General features: G+C 45.3%; 1 protein-coding gene across 1 annotated transcript; it reads left to right on the top strand.

Moving 5' to 3' along the window:
• Positions 1–10,935: 10,935 nt before the first annotated feature.
• LOC104166138 (transcription factor HES-5-like) lies at positions 10,936–11,730 on the top strand. Its single transcript, XM_009705971.1, has 3 exons — positions 10,936–10,998; positions 11,180–11,360; positions 11,489–11,730. The coding sequence occupies exons 1-3, from the start codon at positions 10,936–10,938 to the stop codon at positions 11,728–11,730; spliced, it is 486 nt and encodes a 161-aa protein (XP_009704273.1).
• Positions 11,731–12,349: the final 619 nt, after the last annotated feature.

The following is a 12,349-nucleotide window of genomic DNA, read 5'->3' as shown; positions in this document are numbered from 1 at the left end:
AGGGGGGAAGAGAGTCTGTTCCACACACCGGGGGGGCCAGCACGAATATGGAGCTCAGCTGCAGCACTGGCTGTCCTGGGGACTGCTGGTTTGCTTCACCGTGCCTCAGTTTGTTCTTCTGGGAAATGGGAGTGGTGCTGGTAAATGCTTTCACAGAGCCCTCTTGGAATCAGGAGATGAGCCTGTGTCTGTGGTGGGAGGTAGGGACAGGGCTGAAGGGACTCTCGTGCTTTGCTGGCACTGCTTGGGGATACTGCTGAGCGCCTGGGAGAACGAAGTGGAGAAGGAGCACAGAGCTCCTCTGCAGTGGAAGCTCTAAGGGTGGCCTCTCCTCACTGTCTTGCAGAGGAGTTGGTTTTTTTTCTCCCCATCTGTTGAGAGCCTGGCAGAGATGCTTCTTCCCTGGGACACCCCTTTGTCATCACAGCTGCCTGGAGAGCAGGGCATTGCAGGGTCTGTCCTGTGTGCAGTCCGATCTCCAGTCGGCTTTTGTCTCTTCCCCAGACCAGCTTGTGGTTAGCGTTTCTGGGGAGGGTTATTTACACAGGTAAAAGGGAAGGCTTTTCAGGATCGAGCTAGCTCTGATCTCACTTTCGCAGGTAACGTGCTAGTGGCAGCATCACTGAGGAAGTCAGTAGCAACGAGAACCCCTACCAGGGTCCCAGTTAGACCTGTGCTGACACATCTGCGTGGAAATTATTGTCTTTGAATACTTGATGAAACTATTGGGTCTGTATGTTTTGCCACACTCATACCTTACTATTGCTGAGTGGATGTGTTCTAATGTTTAAGATTCCTGGATTTGAACACCAAAAATCCCTGCAGTATTACCCCATCCCTTCACCATCCGCATACTCTTATGACTTGCTGTGTAGAGGTTGCTTGGATAAGGCTTGAAAAGACGGGGTACTGCCTATTTGAGGTGAACCCTATTGATGCTCTGAGAGTTTTTAACTTGTAAGCCACTGCTTACTTTGGTGTTACAGATGAAGATCCCTTCTCCCAGCCCCCCAGGTGCACCTAACCCTGCCTGCCGTGTTCTGCTCAGGGTGTTTCAGTGATATTACATTCTCCACAGGAAACAGTTTAAAAAATTGTTTGGCGCGGGAGGCAAAATATATAAAGAAATTATCCTGCAGAACTTGCTATTCAAGATTGCCTTCTTTCGCTCTCAAAAGCCAAACATAATTCTGCTGCGTGAACCAACGGAGTGGAAGTGTAGTGAAATCTGCCTCCTTCAGGGGAAAAGGTTATGTTGTTATTAGACCTATTGTATAAAATATTCCATTAAATGTCATTAGCATGGCATTATCTCCTTTAGACATTAGAACCCTGGCAAAAAGGGGTCTTTTGTTACCGTAAAGTACATTCTTCACAGGTTTAACCTTCTTTAATTAGTTTTTCTGTAGATCCGGAATGCTTAATATACTGCCATTCCCAGGTGAAGGAAAGGGGACTTTGATCATTAAGAAACATATGAGACAATTTGATCTGCATTTCCAGGGTTGTTAGAGGCAAAAGCAATTTCTATAGCTGCTTGTGTGGGTGACCCTGAAATAGTCATGCACCAATGACATAGTCTTTCTACAATGAGTGTTACAAATAATTAAAAATTAAGGAGAATTTTTTATTTTTTCTGCCCAGCTGAAATTCCCACAAGTCACCTCTCAGCATATTCAAGAGTGCACAAGAGGGATTTATTATTTCCTGGTATATTGACTCTGAAAGGTCTGGGGATTACAGCTGCTTTGCACATGAATAGCTGGAGTGTGTTGTACAAAAGGCATGGTCTGTGGGATAATGGGGTTGGATGTGGGAAAGCGCTGACCCTGGGGGAGAGCAGGCTGGTGCCTGATGGCAGGAATCAATTATGTCTCAAAGGAACACATTGCCCTGGGAGCAGGCTTTGCGAGCCACCATGTTATGTGTTTACCACCCTCCTCTTTCAAAAACCCATATAAAACAACCACAGAATATATCCTATCCTTTCCAGGGGACTTGGGTCCACCTTGCTCTATAGTCGGGCCAGTCAGTGCTAAATTAGTCGTAATCTCAGTAACGTAACTATTCCCCCTCTCAGCAGCAGGGCTGAGACCCAGCCGCTCTCTCAAACATGCTACCAGGCAATTTTGAGTTTTGCTGTAAAGCACCCCAGATGCTGCCGACTGCAGCGGGAGCACACGCTCCCCAAAAGTCCTCTGAAAGACGCAGACCCCCTCAGTCAGACCTACTCAGCTCTGGCCAAGGAAGAAGAACAGCCTGTCACTAATAACGGAGTGGAGGGAGGAAACACAGAAGCTGCTGAGTTCATGCACTTCCTTCATTGTTTAGGGTGGGATTTTTTGGACGATGGTGGTATTCGGTTCTTACAATGGACTTAGCATCTCTGAGGATCTGGCATTACTGCCAGCCTTTCAAATGTCAAAATTTGGGCTTAACCAAGAAAAAGACTGAAAGTCAGAGGGATTTAACAAAAACATTTTGATGTTTTTAATAAAAATAAAAGGATTTTGATGGATTTTTTTTGTTGTTTTTACTTTTTGATTATTTGAGCATTTAGACTTTGCATGGATCAATATCATTAATTTTCTCTCTTTATAGAATCATGAGGCTTGGACGTGAAGTCTTACTGAAGGCCATAACTATTATGAGTCTCATGATAAAAATCACAAGACTTACCAAATAGTGCTGCCAAACTTTTTGGCAAGGAGAAGGTATCCTGCAGAGAGAATATTTCAGAGGAGCAGGTTGAGAATTGGGGGTGTGGTTCCTGAGGTCTGGCCCCAACAACCATTTGCTGTCATTGCCAAGATGGGAATGGTGTGTTCGTGCCAGATAGGAGGGCAGTCACCACTCCCCTTAGGAGAGCAGCAATTAATCCTGTCTGCATGTGCCAGATATTTAATCACTCACCTCTAGCTAGGGCAGCGGTGGAGAGGGGAGATAATAGCCACAGACTTCCCTGGCATCCCCTGAGCCTCATTTGATTGTTCCCTACTTTGGGAACAAGTTTGCAACCTGAAGCTGATTCTCCCTTATGCCCCAGTGAATTTCTCCCCTTCCCTTGAGCTCAGCCTGAGTTTTGGGATGTAAGCTCCTACCAGAATCCACTTTCTCATGCTGTCAGTCACCGCACTGCAGAGCACAATGGATGTGTGTCTGGTGAAAGTGTCTTGGGGCTCAGTGTCAGGTCCCACCCTGCCAGGCAGGTGGATTTTTGAGGACTGAGGAACCTATTTGCCATCTTCAGCTGGCAGTAGAATGAAGAGATCATGTCTGATAAAAGCAGGCACCTGCCTTGCAGGCAAGCATGTTTTTCGGAAGCTAGATAACCTATTTCTGAGCCAGGCAAAGGACTAGCAGAGGGGCACACCTGAGAACTTACAGACCGTGGTCCTCACAAGGCATACAAGGCAGAGTTGGATGCCTTCATCACCATGCCACAGGGCAAGACATGTTGTCAGATAACAGGATCAGGGGAATCTAGTGCAAGAAACAGAGCCAGACTCTAAAGAGAATAGGATTAGGACCCCCAGAACATTTCCAGTGTAGCTGGTGGTACAAGCCGTGCCCTACAATCACCTGCAGCACTAGGTACTGGGAATCTGGCACGAAGTCTCCAGCAGCTGCCGTCAGGAGACTGTGCAGACACCTTTTGCATACGACCAATGATCAGCACCCAACGCTGTATCTGCGGACAGCACTGGACTTGTTAACTAAAGCAGTATGGCTCCTTTCTCTTTTCTAAGTCACTGGTTTTATCCAGGCCAAGTGTCTAGGGCCTGAAATTCCCTTATAAACTCAGAGAGTTCATGTAATTCAGGGCACTCTGCATCTTCTTCTCCAAGGAGCTCCAAGCCCAGAATAACCGTAACCGCTGGGAGGCAGCTGATCAAAATTAGATGGTGCTGACAGACAGATCCGCACAAGAACTGAGGACAGCTGCAGCATAAGATTGAGGTTTTGGTAGGTCTTCAGGAGCATGAATAAACAAATTAAAACTTAGTTTACTTTCTAGAGAGATCAAGTTATTTTCTGTTGAATAGATCATTAAGTATTTCCTGTTCAAGGACTGGAGTGCATCTTCCTTTTCAGCCATTTCATGGGCTTAAACAAATTGTACTAAAGAACATTTGCACAAACCACTACTGAACTTGAGTACAAAGGAGAGCTTTTGCATCTGCTTATCTTGGTGGTGCATGACTGCAAGTGTGGTCCAGGCCCGTAATCCAAATTCTCCCACAAGAGAGGGAGTTGGCCCCTTTTCAGAGATGCCAAAGCTAATAAAAACAAAAGTGAGTGCTGAGCATCTTTGTAAACCAGCTGTCTCAAATAGCCATTTGGCAATAGAAGCACTGCAACCAGTAGGTTATTTGAAATATTGAAATTTTGGGTTTCTCCTGTCTGTTTCATTTTTCTTCCTTTATAAAACATTGCCAATAATACATCGTTATCTCACAGAGGAGGTTGCTGAGAATTCATTAGCTGGTATTTGTAAAGCACTTTGAAAATGCAAAGCCAGTGCATTATTCCTAGTCTTCTGGATGCTTTCCATGTTATTAAAATCAGGATTTCAGAAAGGCTTATCGGGGATCAAACCAGCATCCCAAACTTGAAAGGAAGCAAGACTGTTAAAACATCAACTGTCGACTCCCCCTCCAGCCAGATGTTAAGCCCTAAAGAACTGAAGTGGCACAAGGAATTACTTTCCCAAGTTCCCCCAGCTGGGCTGACAGGCCTTGATCAATGGTTTTCTCCACAGCGAGTGCTATGCAGATGGTCTGCCCAGAGCAAGGTTTCTGCGAAATACAAAGGGAAGTCAAACACCATTTCTAATTCAGCTTGTAGCATGGCACACTTCCTTTATCCTCTGCCTGAATGCAGTGAATAGGAGAGCAGTGTGGGAAACTGGAAGGAACTCCAAACTCACACAGTCTGCGGGTCTGTAAGACACTCCTGTCCTCAAACCACATCTGCCTGTGAGAGACAGAGCGGGAAAAGAGTGACAGAACGAAAAATCAGATTATAAAAACCGCATGAAGGGAAAATAAACCCAGAGGAAAAGGAAAAAAAGTGAAGGAAGCTATGCAGACAAACAGAAATTGCACCCGACTCAAACAAGGGACTGCCGAGCAGCAGAGCGAGGAAGGGACGGGAGGAAATGACAGGGAAAGGAGCTGCAGGAGCAGAATCCTGCTCATCCATCAATAGGTCCAAAGAAAATTGTCCCACTGAAGGTGGCAGAGGTGTTTTTGGCCCACACTAAGACTTCTGAGCCACATACTCTGTTTGCCTCTTTAATTCCCCAGACTTTTTTAATATGTCCCAGGAAACACAGACCCTTGATATTAGTCAAGCTGCTCGTAAGCTTATGCAAACTGTTGCAAACAGATACGGAAGCTCCTCCAATCCTTAATTGCCCTGGCACATTAATCTGAATTGCTGTTGGCTGTAATTTAAATATGGAGTTTAAATAACAGAACCGATCTCCTCCTGCCAGCTTGGAGGTCCTCTGCTGTAGGTGAGGCATCGCCTCGGTTCCGCTTTGCCCAGAAGAATAATGTGGTTTTTTTGCTTGGACTCTCCATGGAGTCACTGACAGATACCAAGAGACTCTGCTACCAGGTGTCACTTGACAGTCAGAGTGCCCATACCCCAGTTTGCTCAGTACCTCTGTCTTGCTAATCTTATTATCAAAGGCTGGCCTGCCCAAATACGACGGCAACCGTTGCAGCGCATCATCCGTAATGGTACAGCAGGGCACCGATTCCCTGGCTCCGTGTGTCAGTGAGTGTGCTTTCCTCGAGCAAACTTGGAAATACCAAGCTTTGCAACACAACCAGTGCCGGACCCGTTCAGGCAGCCATCGCTGGAGTTTTGCAATGGGATTTTTGCACCTCTTTGCTGCACAATGCAAAGGGAAAAAGATGACTCCTATGGACCGTGAGGGTATCATGATACTTTTGTATGACCCATATAGAGCTACAGGAGCTGGGCTTGGCTTTTAAGAAAATTAGGTCAGATTTTGTACCAGTAATATGATGGGGAAGCTTTTCTCTTCATTAACACTTCTAAACTATTCTGTGTTGCTTCGATGAAAGAAATGGGAAAAATTAGACCAGATTCTGGTATTGATAATTGGCAGGTGAAAATTCAGGCTCAAATTTTGCTGATTAGGATTTTGTTAAATTCCACTGTAGGTGTGGAGGTAATTTGTATTTACACCAGTTTACCAGAGATCAGGAAATACTTCTGGCGGTACAAAAGCTGCAGGCCAAATCTAGCAGCCCACTTCACTCTTCATGGAGGCCAAAGTTTCTGTTGACTTCAGCGAGGACCCAAGGCCCTTAGGCTTGGACCTATTTTATTTTTCATCTCAGGACAGTCTGCAGGACTCCACACTAATTGAGTCTCCTACATTTTGCTGTCTTTCCCGTTCTCGATTCAGAAGCATTGCTCCGTCCCTGCTCCCAAGTGTTTTAGCTTTCTAAACAACTTACTACCATAAGGCTATGGAAGTTTGTGCACTTCTGAGTTTCCCACACCATTTCTTAGCTATATTCTTTCCCGTCACAAAGGAAGTGTGCCTGACTACAAACCACATTAGCAACGGTGCTTGCCTCTGCATTGTGTTCAGTGGGAAACCCTGCTCCCAAAAGGCCATCTGGGCAGCACATATCGGGAGAGAAGCAATGGGAGTGATGAGCATCCCTCAAGACTTGGGAAAGCAGCAGCACCTTAAAGTCTTTTAAAAGAGCTAACATCTGGCAGAGATTCTGGGGCAAGGCTATTGCTAACGCCATATTTCAAACATGTTATCCAGATCCAGTATCTCGGGATCCTAATAAGTTTTCTGTGCAATATCGTGTATGTTTGGAGGCATAGGCAGAAGGTGTGCAATTCAGAATTCATTATCCTTAGTGTAAAGTCCACTGACTCTGCCAACTTTATAATAGGGAGGAATTTTTGTTACCGCTTTTCTTTAGGATTTCCAACCAAAGCAGAAGCAGAGCATTTATTTTGGGTAACTGAGCATCTAAGTTAAGTAACTCTTCCAAGATGGTCAGTAATTACCTAATTTTTCCCCTCACAGACTGTGAAATCAAAGAGAAAATAAAAAGCTATTTTAAATATATGGTTCTGTTTCAGATGCTTTAAAACTCATGTGTGACACAGAGTGAGGAAGTAGGAACCTCAGTGGATTTACCATCTGGGGGAGATTTTGCTACATTCACCTGAAAATAATACATTGAATATTGTAAATTTTATTATCACATGTTCTAAATATGTAGGGCCTCCAGCCTCTATAGTTAAATGAATTTCTCAAGGCCACAGAAGATTATTTAGTATTCAGCCTGCTCAGTAGCAGGCTTTGGGTCAATTTGGATCCTAACGGAGAAGGAATTTTGAGCGCTGACCCCTTGGCTGTGCCAAGTGCACAACCACTACTGCAGTGCGATCAGGCAAAGTGTTGGCACAACTGTCTCCTACTCCTTTCCATTTGGCTTTGGACTGGGCAAATGTGGGGCAGTGGAGCTCTTCTGGAATCCCTGCTAGGAAAGCTGATACTGCCTTTGCCGGACGATGTTTTTTTTTGTAAGGAACCTGAGCTCACATTGCTCTGAAAGCAGCACGCAGGTGCTAAACTGAGGGTACAGGCATCAAGGGGCTAGCCACATCCACGTGGAGCAAGTCACGGAGCATGGTGTGCCCTCACCTGCTCTCGGACTCGCGCTCCACTGAGTCAGTGGCAGAGTTCAAGGCAAGGAGTCTGGAGGGTTGGGTTACAGCCACAATGTCTAACCGTGTAATTACTAAACAGCAGGAGAGAAAAAGGTCAATCGCATCTCAAGTGCATACAGTAAACAGACATGGAACAAAACTTGATGCTTGGGATCCTGGAAAAAAAATCAAGTATTTTTATCCCATACAATTCATTCCTTCAAGAAGGCATTGGAATGGGCTGCCCAGGGAGGTGGTGGAGTCACCATCCCTGGAGGGGTTTAAGAAAAGCCTGGAGGTGGCACTTAGTGCCATGGTCTGGCTGACATGGGTGTGTTAGGGCAAAGGTTGGACTTGATGATCCCGGAGGTCTCTTCCAACCAAATCGATTCCGTGATTCTGTGATTCTGTATATGGAAGTTACTTTCTTGGAGCAAGAAAGGAGATAGAGGTTTTTATTCTCTTTTAACTTAAGCTAAATTTTGTAATAGTGAATTAAGCAAAATTTCTACCAAGACCAAGAAGAGTGAGGTGGTTCAGGCTAGCATGACTGTTCCCATGGAGTTAACTTCGTAATCCCCTGGGTGCTGAGTAGAGAAATAATGTCTAAAATCCAGCTGTAGAGATCCCAGGTGGAATCAGCAGTGGCAGACATGGGTGGCAATGCATTCGGCTCGACCGGGATGGGCTGAGGGGCTGCAGCCAGCTGCCCCAGCCCAGGCAGCAACAGCCACTCTGGGCTCTTACCTCTCTCCCTCACATCTTCAGATCCATCCCAGGAACAGCCAGAGCCAGCAAATGTGACAGAAGAAAGCCAAAGGCAGACCAAGTCACTCAAGTCACACATCTGCTCCTCTACAGTGTTATCACGGAAAGTTAATTTGTCCTCCCCCAAAATAAAAGTCCTATGATGCAGGAATACAATAATGCATAGATTGCCGAGAAGTGGGCTTAGTTTCTTGTGGTGTACTGTGGGTAATGGCAGGAAAGGCATCTGACATACTTGAAACAGCTTTGTTGGACTAAAACTGGAGTGCCTATTTATGTGACTTGTACTGGAAGGGGAAATTATTGCTGTTCTTATAGCTGCTTATTAGTGAGTTAATCTGGAAAACAGAAACTGTCTCTAGCAAAATTGCTAGTGGAGCCTGCTGATCACGGGATTGGCACATTTCTTCTTCATGTGCTTGATTAACGAACTCAAGAAATGAGTCACTACTCAGGAGTTTCTGTTTCAGAGAATCTCCCCAAGAGGGATGCACAGAGCGAAAGACTGGTTTCAGAGGTGGCATTACATGGGCTCAAAGATAATCCACAAGCTTTGAGGAGAACATGTGAAATGGTGTCACAAAAGCTTTCCCACAACTTGACATAAAAGACTCAGGGCTCAACAGCTGCTGCTCTGTACGAAAAGAAGGGAGCCTATTCAAGAGCAGTACAATAGGGATGGAGAAGCGGATCCTGGAAGGGGTCATTTAAACCTTACCTGGTCTTACGAATAATGAGTTGCAGAGGGAGAGAGAAATGTGTCCGTGTGTGTGTATGTATGTGTATTCACATTAAAAGACATGCGTGACCACACACATATATATTAATATATACATGAACGCACATAGACATATATTAATGTAAAGACAAACAATATTTACTAACTACAGTAAGAGATCCCCAAACATAAGCCCTAACATTTCTTGAGAGTAATTAATCTGATTATTATTATTCCTATATTGAATCTTCTAGAAGGGAGCACTGACGCTCACAGAGAAGTGTGTTGAACTGATTAGGTCACATAGCACTTTTGGAGTAAATCTGGGAGCAGAAAGCGTGGTTCTAGATATGTGGTTAACGCTGCTACCTGCCCGCTTCACCTTTCTTGTAGCAGTAGAACAAGGCAACATTGCTGTCAGCCTTGCTCCACGCAGTCCAGGGTGCGTGTCCAGAAGATGCAGAAAACACCCTGCTGCCATTTCCTTCTTCAGCTGCTCATGTGAGGTTAGAGCTCATAAAAGCACGCGGTACTTGCACGGGCAGAAGGCAGGATAAATGCAGGAAGATCTGGTTCAAGTTTTCCAACATGAAGCTCTGGCTGTGTGTTTATAGGCTACAAATAGCAAGACCATTAACTCTTCCAGCTGCAGGCACTTATTGAGCAAAGACCGTGCATCTTAATATAGAAATTGGCCCAGTGGAGAATAATGAGGAATCAGGAATTTGATTTCTGATAAGTTTATGGGCTATGTAAATTTCTTCTGCTCTCAATTTTCCTTCATGCATAGATCAAATGAAAATAATTAGAGTAAAATGTGCTTTGGGGAGGAAGTGAGAAAGCAGCATGTGAGATTGAACTGATCCCAAAACACTCTGAGACCCTTCTCCTTGCAGATTTATCTTGCAGGTATTTGAAAACAGAAACGAAAATTGCTTGTGACATGCCTTGAGAGTATTCTAAGGAGGTGCATATGATACCAAGGGAACAGAACAAAGATCAGAACCGAAAATGTTTTCAATAACTGTGTGTACTTACAGTTAAATATATTTATTAGCAGTAAGCCAAACTGGAAAAGCTGTTTTCTCTTTCACATGGGCAAAACTGGTGTTCCAGTCACCTGAGGCTCTGGCTTACTGAGAAAACAAGGGGAGTGGATTTAAAGAAATTCTGCTCTTTATCTCAGAAAGCCAGAAACTGCTCGTGTGTGCGTGTGCATCTGTGCATGCTTAAGCGTGTGCCTCTGTGCGTCCCCAGAGAGGGAACGCAGCCCCACGCCGTAGCTTGCTGCAGTCGTTTCTTTCCCGCCACCGGCAGCTGACCTCCTCCTTCCTCCACGCATATGAACCCAAGGCTGCGTCTGGAATGCTATTGATCTGCGGCATTAGTCAGCAGCCTTTTCCCACTGAAGGCCAGCTCTTTCCCAGCTTCTGACACGTAATTCTGATCCCAGCCTTTCACGTACCACACACTCCCCACCTGCTCATCTGGGAGAAGGTCATTATCCCCAGGCTATTCACTGGCAATGGAGCATGCAAGAATAGATGCTTCTCCTATTGTGCTACTTGTCTCCCTGATTGGCTGTAGAGTGTGGGAAACACCACCGAGCCGGAGACCCACAGACTCTCCGTGCCGTTGTATAGTATAAATAACGGGCAGAGGCAGCGTCCAGCAACACGTTTCTCCTGGACTTCCACTCTGAGACCTTCCTTCCTTTCTCAGGACAGATGGCTCCCAGCACGGTTTTCATGGAGCCCGACAATCTGCTGACACCAAAGGAGAAAAACAAAGTAAGTTCAGGCACAGCAAGGCAGCTTTGTGCCGTGCTCTCAGGTGTCCTCATAACAGTTTACACCAGCTGAGAAACTGGTCCACATCGTTTAGGAACAGTGACTGGCAACAAACAGTCCTGTGAAATGGCAGGGAGAAGATCCTTCTAATAACAGATCTCTTTTCCTTTGCCTTTTGCAGCTGAGGAAGCCGGTAGTGGAGAAAATGCGTCGTGACCGGATTAACAGCAGCATCGAGCAGCTGAAACTGCTCCTGGAGAAGGAGTTTCAGAGACACCAGCCCAACTCCAAGCTGGAGAAAGCCGACATCCTGGAGATGACTGTCAGCTACCTGAAGCAGCAGAGCCAGCTGCAGCTGAAAGGTGAGTACTGAATTTTGTTTCAGTCTCTAGCTTACTGCAAATCTGTGACAGTTTGATGAATCTCTAGCCATGAACAATTGCTCTAAACTATTCTTTCTCCCCCCTCCCTCTTTTCTTCCCTTCTCTAGCTGCAGGATCCTTCCATAAAAGCTCTCAGTTTGACTTCAGAGAGGGCTATTCTAGGTGTTTGCAAGAAGCTTTCCATTTCCTCTCTCTTCATAAAGTCCGAACTGAAACACAGACCAAACTTTTAAGCCACTTCCAGAAGAGCCAGTCAGCTGCTACGGAGGTCGCCTTTTCCCCTGGGCACGCCAGCACCCTGAAGCAAGCATCTCCGAAAGACACCAGTACCCTCTGGAGGCCCTGGTAGTGAGGGGAGTCCTTACTTCATGGACCTTTGCCTTTTACAGTCCAGAGGAAGGATCTGACTGCATCTGATAGTCCAGCTCTGATCCTCTCTTCTGTAGGGAATTTTATTTCCCCATGTATTTTATTTATGTGTGAAAAGAATGGCATACTTTTGACTTTTATGGGATCCTTTGGCAAAAGTTCAGGCATTCTGTTGAGCGGTATTGAGGCTGTGTAGACACTGCTGCCAACAGTTACACAGCGTGCTGCCCAGTCAGGGGGCAAATGTCTTCAAAATGAAGGAGGGTATTTTTTGTAAATGTTACTGTTGTGACGGACAAGAATTGCTGTAGGAGAGATTTCTCCAATATTGCTTGTAAGAGCCATCAGCTTTGCTCTGGCTTGACTAGCGACACTTGTTTGCTCAGTCAGTCTGGAGGATAAATTTACTACCCTTTGGTTCATGCACCATTTGATTAAAATCCATTTCCCCTCTGTTTGCTTATAACTTGTACAGCATCAAAGATGAGTTTTGCTTTGTTTTGGATTTTTCCCCAATGGCCCTTTCATAGTCCTAGTATAGAAAGTGTGATGGATGAACAGAAGCTAGGAAACTATGTGGAATATTTCTACTATTTTGC

Source organism: Cariama cristata, unplaced genomic scaffold (genome assembly GCF_000690535.1).
Source record: "Cariama cristata isolate BGI_N322 unplaced genomic scaffold, ASM69053v1 scaffold4788, whole genome shotgun sequence".
In the NCBI taxonomy this organism is placed as follows: domain Eukaryota; kingdom Metazoa; phylum Chordata; class Aves; order Cariamiformes; family Cariamidae; genus Cariama; species Cariama cristata.
The sequence above is the reverse complement of the archived record's forward strand: the minus strand, read 5'-3'. Positions and strand labels throughout refer to the sequence as shown.

What these genes read in the sequence shown, in the direction of transcription:
- LOC104166138 (XM_009705971.1), top strand. Translation starts at nt 10,936, where the DNA reads ATGGCTCCCAGCACGGTTTTCATGGAGCCCGACAATCTGCTGACACCA. An exon ending in CACCAAAGGAGAAAAACAAA is followed by an intron (nt 10,999 to 11,179) that starts GTAAGTTCAGGC and finishes TGCCTTTTGCAG; the next exon opens with CTGAGGAAGCCGGTAGTGGA. An exon ending in GAGCCAGCTGCAGCTGAAAG is followed by an intron (nt 11,361 to 11,488) that starts GTGAGTACTGAA and finishes TCCCTTCTCTAG; the next exon opens with CTGCAGGATCCTTCCATAAA.